This window comes from Adiantum capillus-veneris, chromosome 30 (genome assembly GCF_014529385.1).
Source record: "Adiantum capillus-veneris isolate H3 chromosome 30, ASM1452938v2, whole genome shotgun sequence".
NCBI lineage: Eukaryota > Viridiplantae > Streptophyta > Polypodiopsida > Polypodiales > Pteridaceae > Adiantum > Adiantum capillus-veneris.
In genome coordinates, this window is record NC_140960.1 from 16,364,767 (window position 1) to 16,384,105 (window position 19,339).

The 19,339-nt window shown below is 39.4% G+C and overlaps 1 protein-coding gene across 1 annotated transcript in view; it reads left to right on the forward strand.

Moving 5' to 3' along the window:
- Positions 1-2,732, forward strand: part of LOC147417599 (cytochrome P450 734A1-like) — a 28,456-nt gene extending 25,724 nt beyond the window's left edge. Inside the window, exon 5 of the mRNA XM_086507234.1 lies at positions 1,658-2,732. Within this exon, the coding sequence (XP_086363360.1) occupies positions 1,658-1,795 (138 nt within the window). The 3' untranslated portion in view covers positions 1,796-2,732. The remainder of the gene's footprint in view (positions 1-1,657) is intronic.
- The last annotated feature ends 16,607 nt before the right edge of the window (positions 2,733-19,339 follow it).

Below are 19,339 nucleotides of genomic sequence, written 5' to 3' on the forward strand. Positions count from 1 at the left end.
ATGAGAATATCCTACAGACTCCGAGTGTGCTCTGGCTGTATCTCGCTGCTGCTGGAACTTGTATGGACACTTCTGCTGCTCTCGAGAAATCCTTGCCCACTCCTCTGCATCCAATTATGTCGGCTTTGGCTCACGAGCTTTGTATTTGTCTCATGCTTTAGATCGACGATGTGACATCGTTGCAATAGCCACTCCCGTGATCCAATCATTAGAGACTGGATCATATCCCTCTTCTTGTATGTACTCTCTATGAATGGCATCAGTGATGTAATTCTTTCTCTCCGCCTCCTGATTTTTCCAATTCTCCATCATAGAGTGCCCAAACTGCATTGTACAGAGCTGGCGCACCCTGGTCGAATCATAGTTTTGTACTCTTATGAAGTAGGTTTCAATTTGCTTGTATCAGAGTTGCAGTTTGGATCCAAGAGAGTAAATTTGTGGCCCTTCTATACATACAAGTGAGAGTTGTTTTTTTGCCTTAAAAAGTCCACGGAGACAAGAGTTGATCTCCCACATAATTTGCATGGAATTATGTTATTTTTTAAGCTCGATTTAGTTATGAACGAAACCCTGATAAATATCCAGGGTCCTCTACCCAATCAAATACTTTCTTATTTTATCAATAGGTCCTGCTTTCTATTCTTCTTATCAGCTCTTCTAGAAAATTGTCCTTGATAAAATTCAATTGAGGAAGTATGTTTGTTTTTTTCATCCATGAGTTTCCAGTGTTGTTGTATGATGCTTCCAGCCTTCGTGCCTCACGCGGTTTGTGTCCGGACCTTTCTTACCTTGTGGAGGTTTTATGTTTGTATTTGAAGCAGACATCTACCTGCTTCGCGAAACTGGTATGCTTGCAATTGAAGTAGAGGATCGAAGCAATGGTGCATGACATCAGCATAAGATAGGGAAAGGATTGCAGTGGGAATGACTTGCATGGAATCCGAATGGATGCCAATAGGGAAGAGCAAAGAGGATTACAGGAAAACTCAACCTTGACCTTGAAGGAGATAGTGGCTGAATGTAAGACCTTTTCTCTTTGCAGGCCAGGAAATTACAGCAATCCCCTTGACTTGGGCTTTTTGGCTCTTAGCAAGGCATTCTTATGGGCAAGAGAAAGCAAGGGAAGAGGTGGTGCATGTGTGTGGCAAAGAGCTCCCAACTTGCGGTTCGGTCCACAGCGCTAAAAACTAGCAAGTCATTCGTGTTCTGATTCTTTCCGGGCATAGTCCATTTCATGGTCCTTCTATATGGTCTGAGAAATCTTAAACTATCTTGATGATTCTCAGATAACTAACTTCACCATATTGGTATATTGATGCATTGTTTCAATGGGTTGTGTTTCTCTCTATACATGCTTAGGCTTGCATTTTCACCCTTCAGTATCCCTGCTTATGCACACATGCACACCAAAAGCATACATGGATTGAAGTGTGGGTTGTTTACTTTTTGAAAGACTCTAAGGACATACGACACCATCTGCGAAGTTTTTATTGGCATTCTAAAACATGCCTCAAGAGGAGAAGCTTTTTAAGTTTGTAAAAGGGTCCCTGAAGGCCTCATGTGACTTCCTTTTTTTTCTTTGTTTTGGTGAGCCTTCACGTTGTTCTAGTAACGATTCTTTTTGACTGATTGCCTTTGACGTCTCTCTGATTTCCAGGCTGGCATGATTCGAATGAAGCGCTGTGTGACACGTCTTTATCCACCTGCTCCCTACACTACATGGGTGGCAAGAAGGAAGACGATGTTAGGAAGCATTTGTGTGCCAGCTCAGGCAATGTTTCTCCTTCCAGTATGAACAGGCTTGGTGGGGTGATGAGGTACAACATTTCAATCCACAACGCTTTGCTGATGGGATGTGCAGCACATGTAAGACTCCTGTAGCTTTCTGAGTCTCAGCAAAGGGCAAGAGGAGCATAGGAGACTCCAATTGCTGCTGGGCCTCCACCTTCAACTGATGACCAAGCCGGGTAGGCAATTTCTTCTCGAAAACCCGCCAGGGTAAACAAGGTTTTAGCAGGGGAGGAAACCAAATTCCAGTCCTTGGGGTCATAAGGGCCCTTTGGGTGCTGGCATGCTCCTAACGGAGTCTGCGAGGGATCCCTTGGATTGACCCTCAAGGACATGCAAGTCTAAAATATTGAACAGGCTCACTATCCCCAAGGCAGTGTCTAAGGTTCCTTTATGGTGCTAAAATCAGTGACAAAAGCTTCACCTTGCGAGAGTAGGTGGGGCTTAGGCCTGACGGCCTGGCTCGCTAAAGGAAAAAAAAAGTGGCTTTCTGCTCCTTCTGGATGGGGCCTCAAAATTGTTTGGGACGGAATTTTTCCATGGTAATACTTGCCATGACCATCCAGAGGTCTCACTTCCACCGAGTTACATCCATTGCCCAATAGCGTGCTTCACCCTGAGGCCTCAGCATAGAATGCAAAATCATCTTCAAGAAACTCAGTAAAAGCTATCCTTAGCATACTGCATACAAAGTTACATGCACTTATGAATATGAAAATTATTATGGTTGCTTGATATTGAGAATTTTGCAAAAATGAAGGGCTCACTTACAAAACCTGATAAGCAGGTGTTTTATGAGAGGCCATTTAAGCTATGTATTTACAGAGACATTGCTCTCTAACTCTAGTGCACATAGCGCATATAGAATCCTCCCCACTCAAGGGATGTGTACAGTGCAATCAACCTCAATCTTTAATCTATGTGCTCGGCTGTCTAGTTGCACCTGTATGTGTCCATGTATACTGCTCTCCTTATGAAATATATATTTCGATATAGTCAAGAACAGACCTCTATGGTGCAACATCCCAGAGACCTCAAAGTTCTATCCGACGAGTCTTGAACTAAAGACGTGATACTCCAGAGGGAGTTGGGATAACCAATCTACCATGTATAAAATTTATTCATGTTAGCTCCACTTATTCTCTCTCTCTCTCTCTCTCTCTCTCTCTCTCTCTCTCTCACACACACACACACACACACACACCCGTGAGGAGAGATATTTACGTCATAGTCACAATCTCAAGAGACCTCAAAGATTTATTAGACAAGTCTTGAACTCAAGACGTGATACTCTAGTTGTAACTCTTTCATTCTCCAAATGAAGTGTTAGAAATAAAGGCATAGCTAAGTAGAAACTAGAGTGGTTTACTTAATGGAGAAAGTTAATTTTCATACACAAAAGAGATAAGAGACAGAGAGAGAGAGAGAGAGAGAGAGCACACATGAAATACGTGGTTCACCTAATGTGGGCTACGTCCATGGGAAAGCGGCCACTCAATGGTTTTGCACTTCATACTATAAGTAGATTACAAATGGATTATAACCTTAATGGAACTTCTGCTTTGCTTCACTCACCACCTTACACTTACCTTGCTTTACCAACACTATAATAGGCCAAAATGGGCTGCCCTCTCCCATGAAAGACAACTGTGTGTAGCCGCCTTTGTGTAGAGAAATTCAAGTAGAACTCCTCCATGCGGCCATCTGCAGCCGTCCTTAAGTAGACAAGTCCGCCTAGAAATTGTTCATTGGCCATTGAATTCAGTCACCGGCCAAAGACTTCCAACCATCGGCCATCAGCCATCGGCCAATCGATTGGCCGTTTTTTGGTCACTTTTTGATCGTTGTCCGGCCATAATATTCCGGCGGAAATGAATATTCTGGCTACTTAACATGAGGCACATTGTGTGGAATAGAACCTCTGCAAGCATGAGTCAAGTAGCCATTCTGCTTCGATAATATTATGAGGGTCTAAGGGGTTGCTATAAATGATACGTGATAACATCATATTCTGTGGCCTCTCAATCTATGTCCACCAAGAGACTTGTTATGGTACCAAACAACTACCCTATTACTCTGCATGACTAAAGTATTAATAACTACTTCTTCGTTCAGAGTTGTTGAAAATGTGTGTGGTGACACTAGCGCTCTAGCATCACTAGAGTTATATATCCTTCAAGGGGCATGTCTCCGGTTGCTCTTACTATAGCCAAGTGATCTATTGTGTTGATAGATATAGGTAATTATAGCATATCCCAATTTCCATTGAGCGCGAAGTCAACCAACTTGGTGAGACGTGCAAAAGACCAAAAATAATATCATCAGCATAAAGGATAATGTGGACTAGAGTACTAGATATATCCACACCCCTATCCCCAGGTGATCTATTGTGTTGATAGATATAGGTAATTATAGCATATCCCAATTGCCATTGAGCGTGAAGTCAAACTTACTTCCAACTTAATAAGAAGTGCAAAAATAATATCATCAGCATAAAGGATAATGTGGACTAGAGTACTAGATATATCCACACCCCTATCCCCAGGCCTGAAGAACATACTTTGCTACCTCATGAATGTAGAGACCAAATAATGGTAGAGAGACTAGGCATCTTTGAGTCACATCTATCGTGCTAGCAATGGGCTTAAACATGCCACTTGGATACCATACTTGGTTAGTCAGATGCTCATATTGGTGATATATGTCCCACATCACTCGGAAGACACACCAAGGATGTGAAGGTGATAGAAGAGTCTTTCTTATAGGATTGCGTCAAGTCTTGACATCCAAAACTAGCTTGAAAAAATGTAGCATGGCGGCATTTTGTATCTAGAATGACATATTAAGGCTAAATATTGTCAATATAGGACATGCTATGGATTATTAAATTCTACTAAACATGCATGCAATATGGACAAGGAAAGACATTAGGGTGCTTTTGTTGGACACTTAAGGAAATGCATGTGTCATAATAATCAATATCTAATTCTCCTAAATGATTTTCTCATATTAAACTGATCATTTAATGTGGGGAAGTGCCAAGGGAGAAAAAGCTAGAATATTGGTTAAGTTAGCAGACCAGCCACAGTAGGGATCCAAAGGAGGGAAAATAGGGATCCAAAGGGGGGGCCATCTGCAAAAGAGCCATGTGAAACAATGGGCTAAAAAGACCCTAAGGTTCAGCCCATTAAGACTTCCAAAATGCTAAGGTTCCAAAATTCAAAGGTTGTGTCCAAAGGTCAACCTTAGGGAAAATTGGATGCTTAGTGTGTGTCCAAAAAGTCTTTCTACATCCCTACATGGGAGGGGGCGAGCCCCAAAGCTAGGGGATGAGAGAGAAAGCCACACACACACACACAGGCTCCCTTTACACAAAGGGAATGAGGGACACATGTCAGCTCCCTAGGCCAGATGCCCACAAGGTGTGCCCAATTCCTATTGGAAGACCCTTGAAGTGGACCAATGAGAATTAAGCTAGAGTAAATCTAGTTTAATTAATTTAAAAACATTTAATAAAAGAAACCAATAAGAATTAAGTGTCCTAGAAGACTATTGGGCAGTCTCCCAAGGGGTCCAATGAGCATTCAGGAGCCCCATGGCTTGCCTGATTCCTATTGGCCAGGAGGCAAAGGGGTCCAATGAGAGTTTAGTTTAATTATTTAATTACCTAAAGCTCTCACAAAAGGGGAAAGGGGGACACATGTCAGAAGGCTATCACTTATGCTGCTTAATCCCTATTGGCTTGACCTGGGGAGGTCCAATGAGGCAAAAGCCAGACTAACTTAGCAGCTAGGGCTCGCCCAAGAGAGAGAGGGGGCTGATTTTTGCTTGGCATTGACACACACACTCTCACACTTGACCATGTGTGAAGGGAAAATACTCTATCTCCTCCCAAGCTTTAATGGAGAGCTCATCACCTACTCCAAGCTTGTGAGATAGAAGCCTACATCAACACTCTCTTGGCATGTGGATGCAAATCCAACCAAGAGCCAAGCTCCAATGCATGCTCATCTTCTCTACCAAGCTAATTACTAAGCTAAGCTATGCTAATATGAGTGATTATGTGAGGAGATGTACTTCTTTCTCGTAAGATACTTCTTTTTCCTCTCAATCTACTCTCATACCCTGCTAGCTCTCACCATCTTCGAAGGTGTGTGAGGTCTTGGGTCTGAGAACGGGGATAATTCAAGTTGTGTTTGATTAAGTGTTTTGCTTGGTGTATGAAGCTTCCATCTTCATTGCACTAGCTAGTCTTGAAGGAACACAAAGAATTGTATTGTACAATGTCTCTCTTGATGGGAGAAACCATAATACAAAGCCTTTTGGAGGGGGGACCGGCTCCATGCAAATCCGGTCCTCAACTGTTGTCAATAGCTTAATTGCTCTCTCTTTTGAAAGTATTGTCGATGCTATCTAACTAGGTGTTATGCTTTTTGTTGCTCTCTCCACCCAAGCACTCTTGTAATTCTCATTAGGAATCAACTCTAATGAAATGCTCACTATGTTCATGCTAATTTCCGCTACACATAAGATTTTAGGCCATTAAATGTTACAGCATGGCACTTACAGAGTCCATAGTCTTGGCATTTTTATTTGTATTGGTGAGTATTCATCAATAATTTTTCACTAGTAGATGCCCACGTGTTGTGATTTTTTTAGCCACTATCTTTGATCTTGTTACAACGGAAACTACAACAATATAGTGTCTACGCTCTATTGCTTATAGTTTGGATACTCTACTAGGTTGTTTGTATGGAGAGTGTATGGAAGACCATGGCTATCGGAATTTATGCCATTGTTTCTTCTTTTCTATCACTTAAATGGTAGTGTCATTGTCAATATCATTCACTTGATCAATACATGTTTTTCTACTCGGAATCAAGGCAATAAATCTATCATTCTATGTTTGACGGACATGTTTGCATGCTCTAACGAATTATAGTTGCACTTGCATTGATTATATATTGAAATCTCTCTCTCTCTCTCTCTCTCTCTCTCTCTCTCTCTCTCTCTCTCTCTCATAGGTGTACACACACATACATGTGTGCACATACGCATCTATATGTGGGTATGATATCTACACACTCATGTGTGTGTTTGCGTGCATGTACGTTTGTTTATATATATATATATATATATATATATATATATATATATATATATATATATATATATATATATATATATATATATATATACACACACACACACACACACACACACACATGCGTGCGCGCGCGTGTGTGTGTTGTATTAAACTTAATACGTATACACAAAAGAAAAAAAAAATTTAAAAGACAGTTGGCTTCAGAAAAAGGACAAAGATTAGAACAAAAGTGACTTAGTCTTAGATTCTTTTTCGCACATTACACTCAGAATGATGCATCATTCTAGTATTTTTATACAGATAATAGTAGAGTTCACAAAGTCCTATGGGTAAAGGCGGCCAGGATCTTCAATGTCAAATGATAGCTAAGCCAAAACGCTCTTTAAGTAAAGATAGAATTCTTACATGCATCCATATAAACAAGACAACATATTTGTTGGCCTTGAATACGTATTACAGGTGTCGATGAACCTATCAATTGTTATCTTTGTCCACTTCAAAATATTTTAACTTAAACTACTATCTAAAAAATATTTTTTATTGTTATGTGCATTTAGTAAGCATCAGAAGGCCATCATCCATTTGTGATTCAATTTGCATAACAAAATTTATTTTTGAGATCTTATCTATATTTTATTTTTAACTTCCAAATTTAATCATGTTGAGTTCCCATTTAAAGTGTTTTTTGATCAGTAACATAAATCCAACCTTAAAAGTAAAGGTTTATTAAAGATCTCAATTTGACCACAGTGCATAGTTTATCAAGCAAGGTTTTTAAGAGATCTACTGGCTCTACTTTCAGTTTTCATTACATAGAATCTTCCCAAGATGCTTTAGCATCTCCAATGCACTCACGATTTAAAACCATTGCTAATGGGTAAGATTTGACCTCAGCACGTAGGAGAACAAAGGCTCAAGCTTAACCACTAGGCTATACGCCTACGCTGCCCTTTGGGGTCCCCTTAAGCATTAAAAAAAACCAATACTCCTCCCTACCCTAGCCCCCCCCTACCCTACCTCTACCCCCCCCCCCCCCCCCCTCGGCCTTCTTTTCCCTCACCCTTCCCTTTTCCTTTCTTGCGCCCCCTAAACTAATTAATGGCTTCACTAAAAAAGGACGTTTTGGGGACCTACTAGTATCCATCTAGTATCATAGTTTATAATAGTCAACATCAAGCAAGGTTTTAAAGAGATATAGTATCCATCTCTTCAAGAAAATACTATTGTCATAAGAAATCCCTGAGCCGAAGATAATGAGCAAAATTTCCAGATTATATAATTTCTAGTCTAACCTAAAAATAACGTGACATCTTGTATAGCCAGCTAATCAGCCAGATAATGCAATATATCAACACAAAAAGAGTCCAAGGTGTTAATCTAAATTATCGAACACCCAATACATGCTAGAGAAGTAAAAACTATGCCCAACAATTAGTTAGATGCATGCCATAATCTAGGCTTTACTCCAAGTAATTTATTCTCAAATGGCCAACTAAACAAGAGACCCGAGATGAGTAAGCTACCAATGCCCATTCATTGATTGTAAATTTAATCCCAAAATTTTTTTGTAACACATTCCAGTGAAGGAGTATCCAAGAAAACCAAAAACATATAAGCACCAACTGTTTCAGTATTATGCCACAATATGGAACATATTTTTTTCAAGCCTGAATCATATTTTTAGAAGGAGACCTGCAAAGAGGAGGCATCCACCATATCCTCCATATTGAAAACAAAGTTGTAAAGCCAAATGGGTCACCGCACTCTCTCATTCTCTCTTTTAAGCAAGACTAGAAGACGTAAGTAACAAAGGGTAAGTGAGGCCAAATTTAATCATGTTGAGTTCCCTTTTAAAGTGTTTTTTGATCAGTAACATAAATCCAACCTTAAAACTAAAGGTTTATTAAAGATCTCAATTTGACCACAGTGCATAGTTTATCAAGCAAGGTTTTTAAGAGATCTAGTATCATAGTTTATAATAGTCAACATCAAGCAAGGTTTTAAAGAGATATAGTATCCATCTCTTCAAAAAAATACTATTGTCATAAGAAATCCATGAGCCGAAGATAATGAGAAAAATTTCCAGATTACATAATTTTTAGTCTAACTTAAAAATAATGTGACATCTTTTATAGCCAGATAATGCAATATATCAACACAAAAAGAGTCCAAGGTGTTAATCTAAATTATCGAACACCCAATACATGCTAGAGAAGTAAAAACTATGCCCAACAATTAGTTAGATGCATGCCATAATCTAGGCTTTACTCCAAGTAATTTATTCTCAAATGGCCAACTAAACAAGAGACCCGAGATGAGTAAGCTACCAATGCCCATTCATTGATTGTAAATTTAATCCCAAAAAAAAATTGTAAATCAATTTAGTGAAGCAGTATCCAAGAAAACCAGAAACATATAAGCACCAACTGTTTCAGTATTATGCCACAGTATGGAACATATTTTTTTCAAGCCTGAATCATATTTTTAGAAGGAGACCTGCAAAGAGGAGGCATCCACCATATCCTCCATAGTGAAAACAAAGTTGTAAAGTCAAATGTGTCACCACACTCTCTCATTCTCTCTTTTAAGCAAGACTAGAAGACTTAAGTAACAAAGGCTAAGTGAGGGATATAAATGCCTAACCCTTTAAATAGAAAGATGGTAGTAAGAGGCTGTAGGTTGCCACCCTATCCAATCACCTCATCTGCATTTGTAAACCATTAACCAAGCATAGGACATATTCCATCTTACCATTCTCTTGTGTAGCATTGTAGGTGATAGGAGTAATCCATTCCATTTCACAAGGTACTTGTAGGTAGGCATTGACAGCAATAGCCACAGAGAAACAAAGGACTTTTTTTTATGCAATCAAATATAGCAAAGAGTACCCAAATCAAGGTAAGGATATGACACCAGCACAACAATTAAAGGAGATGGATAGTACTCACACTTGGAAAAAGAGATGGGCGTTGAATTCGAGGGGGAGGGAGATGGAGCCATCCACAACAGAGTGAGCGCATTGAGGAGGGAGGGTGAATGCACTATGCAGCAGCTCGATGAGAAAAGAAGTGCAAGCCCTCAATTGGGGTTTTAAACGTAATAACATCATCATAAAACGATCCTTGGTGTTTAGTAATCAACATAGTAGGAGGCCACTCAAGGGTCACTCACAGTAAATAGCAAGGGTGTAGAGAGACAAGGAAGCGTCTACAAGAAAAAGTACAATGATAGAAGTGTGTGTTCCTTTAAAGAAAACATGCAATGGCAGCTAGAAGAATGTGGCTAGATGAAGCCAAATAAAATGACTCTGTGTGTGTGTGTGTGTGTGTGTGTGTGTGTGTGTGTGTGTGTGTGTGTGTGTGTGTGTGTGTGTGTGTGTGTGTGTGTGTGCGTGCGTGCGTGCACGCACACGCCCTTTCCCAAGCACCATACTCAATGAAAGTAAAAAAGTCAAGTCCAAAGCCAAGCGAGTTTGTTATATTCAAAATCAAAGAAGAAAGTAACTCCTAAATCATGCTTAATAGACTTCACAAGAGTGGTTGGTACTGAAACAATATCCAATAATGTCTCTATGAACATTATACTCCAGTAGGAGTTTTAAGGCTTTGTGAGCTAGTAAAATACAGTATGGAAGACTTTCAAATTCTTTACGTGAAACAAGAGAGAAATATATATTAGATACAAAATCTAATAAGAGTAAGTCTAATCGGATGCTCCTATTTTATGCAACGAGCCCAGTCAAAGGATCAAAAAAGTTGTGTATAGGAACCCCAGTCTTAGGTTAGTGTCCAGAACACCTTACAGCTATCAACCAAAAAATATTTACCAATGGTGGACGTGTGAGAGACCAAGAGAATACATTAGTCCAAAGCCAGCATCTTGGCCAACCTAGTTTACTACGAAGGCCTTGTGTTTAGGATGTGTGTGTTGTTGTATCAAGATACTACTTATACACAAAAGAACATTTTGTTTAAGAAACAACAAGTTTTAGACATTAGGAAGGTGGTTTGCACAAGAACAATTATGCATTCAACTCATTTGTGTACAGTATGATCAAAATTGTAGGGATTTCTACGGTGGATACACACTAGAACCATTCATTGCATGAAGACTAGTAAGAGAGAGAAAAATACACGTATGAGTAAATAGAGCTACAGAGCTTAGATTATGAGAAAAATGGAAATTGGTTACAAGCATGAGAGGAGGTCCTCTTATGTAGGTTTGAGGTGGAGTTCTAGAGAGTTCTAGGTAGTGTTCTCGCACGGCTAAGTAGAGAGTGAGAGCAACATGTGTTTACCCTTCAATCTCCCTCTTAAACACATGCTTGAACTTCCTAAGGTTCACTTGCAAGAAGAAATGCGGTTCATGGTGGTTCTCAATGGATACAACACCTATGACCAACATTGATACAAAAGATTGGATACAAGATCAAGGTTCAAATGTGATGATGGTTCTCAATGGATACAACATCTATGATCTACATTGATACAACATGATGGTTCACAAAAGATTAAGACTTCAATACAAGGATCCAACATAGGAGTTGGGAAACTACAAAATGTCATCATATTCAAAGACTTTCAATGAGCCATGTTTGGAACTCCCTCTAGCATGTTTTTTATTAGAAGTAGAAGCAATAGAGATGGTTGGAGAAGAGGATGCGGAAGTAGAAGTAGATACGGGAGCAATAAAGTTGACTTGTTCACCTTCATCACAATAGCCGCCATCACTTTCATCATCATCACCACTATTTGTGTAGTGGAGATTGTTGGGAATGCTTTTACCTCTTTGGTTGACGTTGGAGGTATTGTTGGTGTTGGGGACTCGAGTGTTGTTGTTGCAAAATTGAGGTGCATGCCCCGTTTTGCCACACTTGGTGCACTTCTTGACTTTGTAGCAATTGGGGGACAAATGGTTTGTCTTGCCACAATGCTTGCATGGAGAGGTGTGCTTGGTAGATGATACATAAAGTGCATTATTAGCAATTACCTCTTGATTTGTGTGCTTCTTTTCTTCTTCTTGAAGTGAATGTACTATGCTTTCAAGAGAAGGAATGGGCTCCTTTTCTTTAAGCACCGTTAAAATATTATCATAATGCCATGGGAGTGATTTAAGTAATAAGGCTATCTTGCTATCATTCTCCATTGTCGCATTGCCATTTGCTTCATTGTAAAGGGTTAGACACCATCAAGAGAGTCTCTTGATAGGACCTCCCTTGCATTACAAGTTCATTGCCACACACATCATGGGCAAAGACGGAATATGGATGTTTCATGGTGTAGGTTTTCATACATGGCAAGTCAAGGTGAAAGGTTATCTAATGAGAAAGGGCTTATGGAATGTAATCACCAAAGAGGGGGAAGATGAAACTCAACTCACTCGTGCACAACAAAGGGAATTGCAAATTAAAGATGAAAAGGCATTGGGCATTCTCCTCACTAGTGTAGCGGATGATATCATACACCATCTAGATCAAGCTACCTCTTCTAGAGATGCATGGGAGATTTTAGAGAGAACCTTTGGTGCTAAATCAAAGCATTCAAAAATATCTCTAAAAATGCAATTATATGGGCTTACTATGCAAAATGATGAGAGCCTATCAAGCCTAGTAAATAGGCTTAAGAGCATTTGCACTCAACTTTCATATATCCAATGCAACAGTAGGTTTGAGGTGGAGTTCTAGAGAGTTCTAGGTAGTGTTCTCGCACGGCTAAGTAGAGAGTGAGAGCAACATGTGTTTACCCTTCAAGAATGACATCACAGTTTAGTTATCCTATACATCAGGACTAAACCATATAGTGAGGATGAAATACGCCTTCATCTCCGAGGTCGGGGACTCTAGTAAAGGGGACTCTAGTAAAGCTGAATTTTTTTAAACCAAAGATAGATTCATCATATGCATCTATATAGACAAGACAACAGATTCTGTTAGAGTTGGCTATGTATAAGAAGTGTCAAAGGACCTATCAGTTGTTGTTAGATTAGGCACAATCCTATATATGCCAAATTTTAAAAGCAAAAAAATGAACCCATTCTTGAGCTTAGAAACACACTCCTTTCCTTTGAAGCTTCTTGCTCATCCAAAAAATAGTACTACTAATGTTCTCCTAAAGAAGCAATGAACCTTTTCATATAGATTCTATTCATCATAGAATCCAAGTTACCAAGTCAGTCATATGAAATAATCCAATCATATTTAGCAATCAGAAATCCAATTAGATGTATCTTACTCCAGGCAGGGAAAGAACCATGTTAGATTGTGTAGAAAACAAAAGTTAGAATGACCCAACTTATCAAAAAGTAAGCATCCGGTTTTAATTTCAAGTAACTAGGAAGGTCCATTGCAAAAAGACGTCCTATCAGGAAAAATGATACTTCAAGCACCAGAACTTTCAAAGTATGGAAGACTTTCATTTAATAAGAGGAAGTCTAATCGGTTGCTCCTATTTTATACAACTAGTTTGTACACTAGAGTAGCAACCAAAGTAGCCCCCAAGTAAAGAAGCCATTTGTTCAAAGCTATGAGAAAAGGTCATTGCCAGCAAAATCAATCAAACACCAACTATGAGCTTAGAAATCTCTTAAGGTACTATTCATTATATCAAGAAGAGTTTAAAGAGAGAGAAGCCATTACGAGGAGGCCAAGATTCTACAAACTCAAACCAGCGACGTGATTCAAAGACCAATAGCATACCTGAGCCTAGGTCTTAAAACCACCAAGCTATACCATTAGTAAGCTAGGATCAAAACATTATTGATAGCTTTTCACTTGAGGCTTTCAAACTGTGTATTTGCCAAACAACGCTCTGTAATGTAGTGAGTCGGCAATAGAAACAATATTATAAAATAAAAAAACCACATATTCTATGCACAAGATTTCAAGAAGAGGCCAGTAGCTCATTATGAGAACACTGTCTTCATAAAGTAGATACCCCAGCAAGCATTGTCTTCATAAATCAGATACCCAAGCAAGCAAAAAGATTACGTATAGGTAGTAAAGTAGAGAATGTTGTCTTCATAAATCAAATACCCAAGCAAGCAAAAAAAAATAAAATCAGGTATAGATAGTAAAGTAGACAGTAGCTAGTAGGTCATCAAACATAAGATCTTCTTCCTGAAAAAACATCACTTCCTTTTCTTAAGGCCTTAAATTTAGGAACTCAACTGTAAAAGAGCATCAGTAGGGTAAAACGCCCACAGATCACGAAGGTACCAGCCCACAAATCATGAAGGTACCACTCCACAAATATTCAAAAGGCAATAAGTTGATCCTTATCAATAAAAATCAGAAGCATCAGAGTGCCATGGCTTCATCTAGAAGTATCACAAGTAGATAAGATGTGTGAGATGTAAGTAAGAGTACCTAAAGGTAGCAAAAACCTAGTGTTGGGTTCACGCCCTTGTCGACGTGTCTGAGTCATATGGGATCAAGCGCTATGGTTAAACCACAAGTTGATGTGGAGTTTTGCATGGGAAAGTTTGCATGGCAAACCAGTTTTATATATGTAATCTTTTTAATCAATTAAAGAATTGTGGTTATTTGAGTCGACCTTTGCTCTCTCTCTCTCTCTCTCTCTCTCTCTCTCTCTCTCTCTCTCTTATCTGCTCTGCACTCTTTCCTTAAGCAACCATCGTAGCTTCTCTCTGTTATCATCCACCCTAGTTGCATCTCCTATAAGTGGTATCAGAGCCCAGGCGAGGGCCCTACGCGCTGGACAGAGTGGTGTTTTGAGACGTTGTCACTAGCTATTGCCTAAGGCACGCAGAGCCATATGATGTCTAGACGGTGGGTGTATAGGAATTGGCATCTCAGAACATCGTCACTTTTGTGGTGCAGAGCTTTGGATGTCGACAAGGTGGCACAGGGGGGGGGGGGGGGGGAAGAGGGGGCTTAAATGCCACTGTTTTTTGTTGGCTGCAGATTGTCGCTAGGTGAAGGCGACAATGGCATTTCAAAACGTGTAGTGCAGGAAGCTAAGCACTAGCCGGTTGCAGTAGAGGTCATAGTTCTTTGACAAGCATTCTAAAAACATTGTATGCAGAGAAGGTGAACTCAACAAGCAACATATCAAAACGCTAATTGTCTAGTTCCCTAGGCAGTGATGAAGAATATTTCAAAACTCTATTGTAGGAGTTGAACTGCTTCTCAACACTCTTCAAATGACCATCGACTACGGCATATTGAAATGCTATCAATGGTGGTACTTTCCACCTACTACAAGCAGTTGTACCAAATGGTGGGTAATGCCTTTGGCAAGCCTTGGTCTTGTCAGCCACAAGGTAATAGGCAAAGATATTCAAGGTTACGGCTCGCGGTTGCAATCAAGATGATGCATTGACATGTTCAAAATTCCAAGGAATATTTACAACACGCTCGAATACATTGACAACCACAAGTACAGAGAATATTTTTTTCCAAAACCTTACCCAAATCAAAAGTCTACTACAACAACCCGGTCCTTCAACATATGCAAAGTTTCGATGCTGTTTTTTGAGTTCAATGTCATAGTTTTGTTCAAAGTTTGTCTTTTGTCAACGAAATTAGTCAAAACCTTATTTTAGCTTATCAATTGTCAATTACAACCATGTCTCACACATTGGTACAGGTTATAGACCTCCCATTTTTATTTAGTTGAGTTCTTGTTGTCCACTCTGATTGTTGTTTGAGGGAAGTGCACACACACACCTATGTTGTTGTTGTTGGGGGGGGGGGGGGGGGGGGGGGGGGTTCTACCATGGTCTATATCAAGTCCATTGTTGATGGTTCGGGCTTGAGGGGGGATTGTTGGGTTCAGACCCTTGCCGGTGTGTTTGAGTCATATGGGATCAAGCTCTATGGTTAAACCACAAGTTGATGTGGAGTTTTGCATGGGAAAGTTTGCATAGCAAACCAGTTTTATACATATACTCTTTTTAATCAATTGAAGAAGCATGGTTATTTGAGTCGACCTCCTCTCTCTCTCTCTCTCTCTCTCTCTCTCTCTCTCTCTCTCTCTCTCTCTCTCTCTCTCTCTCTCTCTCTCTCTCTCTCTCTCTCTCTCGTTTTTCCTACTCTACACGCTTTCCCCAAGCAACCATGGTAGCTTCTCACGGTTATCATCTACCCTAGCTGCATCTTCTACACCTAGGATAAAGGTCCACCAACATAATGAAAATCAGAGCCCAAATTTTGTTATCTATCAGATGGGTCAAGATGCAACCTTGTACCATACCCTTATCTTGGCTCAAACCCAAGCACGTACTTACCCTAATCTCGGCTCAAACCATAAGTAGTAAAAATTCAAGGATTAACCACAACATATTAGTCTACAAGCCAATGCCCTCATAAAGAAAACCAACCAAGATGAAGCATGCATATCATAGCCACATCATCCCAAATGAGCACTACCATATGCAAACCATTTTAGACCAGATACTTCATCAATGCCAGAGTAAGAAATAATAAAATATAGGACTCTATGCCAAAAATCATAGTATCAAGAATCTATTTAGATCAATATAGTAGATCAGAGCTAGTAAGGTAAGAAGTTCAGCAAGTAACATGCCCCATACAATATTCCTACTTCATTGTAGCCACAACAATCAGATATATTGATAACCATTATTTTGAGCCCCAACTATCAGTTTTTAGTACAAGTCAAAGTGCTTACAACGAGCACCAACAAGTAATTTGAAGCATCACCTTAGAAACCCAGGCAAAGGCTATTGCAAGAAAAATTTAGAGATCAAAACCTTTTGGTGAGGTTAGGGTAAAAAAACCCAAAAAATTAAGCCATCTAACAACCAATTAAAACCTTAGATGACCATCAAATCAATATGGTAGGCCAGCTAACAACTAGTAATATCTCAGATGACCACCACATTAGTGTGACAATTTAGATTGGGCCAGTATTCCACTTCAAAAATAGCGATTGGTTACTTGAGTTCCATCCAAAAAAATCTAAAAAGATCAGGGTGTCAGGATATTTCCGAAAGCAAAAAAAGATCTTAGTAGAAGCAACAGTTCATAGCATGGAGACCAGCATACAATGAGACCACCACCACACAATCTTAGCAGGAGCTAAAGCTAGTAAAGCTTTTTTTTAAAGGGAGGGACAAGAATCCCCTCTAACAGCCATACCTTGTCAATTTTACTGAATCTCAGCATCACCATATGCTTTATCAAGAGACATTATGACCAGTAACACAAAATAGGATGAGACCAACCAAGTTATGTACAGTCAAGTATACCAAAGCAAAGAGAGTTGAAGAAGAGTCCTTTTCCCCTTTATTAAAAGTGAAGCAAACAAAATGTTCAAAAGTCATCAATTATGAATTCCAATAGCCCACTTACAAGAACTTCTAAGTGCATTAAGCACCGCGGACATCAAAAGTCTGAACCAAAATAGATTGGGTGAGAGGAAATATATACCCTGTGATGCTACAGTGTTTATCAACCAAAGTAAAGATCAACGTTAGGTGTTCCCACAAAATCTTCACCAAATGTAAGATCAAATGATTAATTCCACACACCTCCAAAACAAGTAGACCATCATGACATCCTTCAAGTTTTTTTAAAAGAATAATAAGCCTAGTTTATGCAAGTTCCAACTAAGTCAACTAAATAGGCAGGTAGAAACCCAAAGTAGAGACCCTCAACATCTTTGCACAATAGAGGGTACCATCCTCCTATAAAACCATCAATTCTAGGCACCTTCAACACAAGAAGACAATTATGGCAACCTTCAACTTTTTCTAAATTTATAACCCCTAGTTTATACATAGTAATTTATCAAAGTGAATAACGACGGGTGGTGGTTAGGCATTATCTAGGTAGGAGACACGGGAGAGGCCAAAAACCAGTAACCAAAAGGCCAAAACTTAACCACCATACAGTATCCAATACATGAGAAAAAACTTAAAGCATCCAAAGCAACAGATTTGAGCAAAAAGGGATCTCAAATTCTTCACACAAATTGAATCTCTAGTCCAGAAATCAAGATTTTGTTTAATACATTTCAGGGAGAGGTAGAAACTATTAAGGAAATATACCCTCAAGGTACAAAAGAAACTAGCTAAATAGTTTTAGCAACAAAGCTAAGTTAAAGGGACAATATAATCATAAGCTCCAACAAGCCTATCATAGGCCAGACTCTCCTACAGAGGAGAGTAAAAGTAGCTATACATGGTGTTTATCAATAACACATAGGGAAAACAGATAAGCACTTTTCTCAAGCCATATGGCAAGTCCTGTCTAGGCAGGTCATTAGGTCAAGACAAGTATAGTGACAAAGTAAGTGTGTGTGTGTGTGTGTGTGTGTGTGTGTGTTAATCTATATACCTTAATCACAACTTGAACCATCAAATTCAAAAAGAGAAATGACAAAGAAGTGAGTACATACTTTTTTTTCCCCTTAAATATATGTACATTTGAAATAGAATTTTTATGTTTTATTACATCTAAGAAGTAAAAAATGAAGTAGTTGCAGAATAAGTTTTCCTCCAAAGAATGGTTGAAAAACATTTGAATTTAGAGATAAAAGAAGTCGGAATCCTAACCTACAACCATCATCCAAACAAAAAAATCATTAGAATTTTTGTTTAGGCATGGAATGCAGGTATAGGACGGACCCGCCAGCAATTGTTATCTGTGTCCCTCTTATACATACCCCCAAACCCCAAACAACCAGTATCAAAAAAGTTCAACAATAGTACGCAGTCAGGGCGTACCCTCGAGCTCCCAATTAGCCAGTATTTGCGCGACCTGTATCAAGTTAGGCGAAACGTTTAGTAACAGGTAAATATTTCAATACCAGTAAACATCTAGAGTATACCCCCATCCCCAAAAGATTTTTTTGAACAGTATGCAAACGTAGTACGTCTTCTATCCATGAATTGAATCATCAGAGTATTGTAGTGTCAAGCCAAGCGAAAACAACCACTAGAACGTACCCCAATATTTAAGGTATAACTTAATCAAACCGATGAACAGTTTACGCAGAGCTACTCAGAACCAAAAACCAATTGCGGGATCATAGCTTGGCCAAAAGTGTTAGCCCATTCAACCATTACCACATACTGTCAAGCATAGCCAACCCACACAGTGGGCCTTACCAGGCTAAGCGACGGGGATCAAGATACATCTCAAACTGTCAAGCAAAACCAACCAACATAGTGGGTCTTACCAGGCTAAGCAACAGGGTACACCAACCAATAAGCCCGGTTGTTTATATTATCCTAAGACAAGTATAAAAAAGGAGAGAAAAACCATAATATCAAGCTCAGTAAACAGTAGCCAACCTGTGTCGGTTGAGTTGCAAGCTCCATGATTGGTACAATAGAGAGTGAACAAACACACACAGTCCTAACTTTTTATGCAAGTAAAACACACACAAGGCTAAGTGAGGGGCAAGATGTGCCCTCACCTCTTTAAATAGGAGAAGGTAGATCATGATCACTCATGGT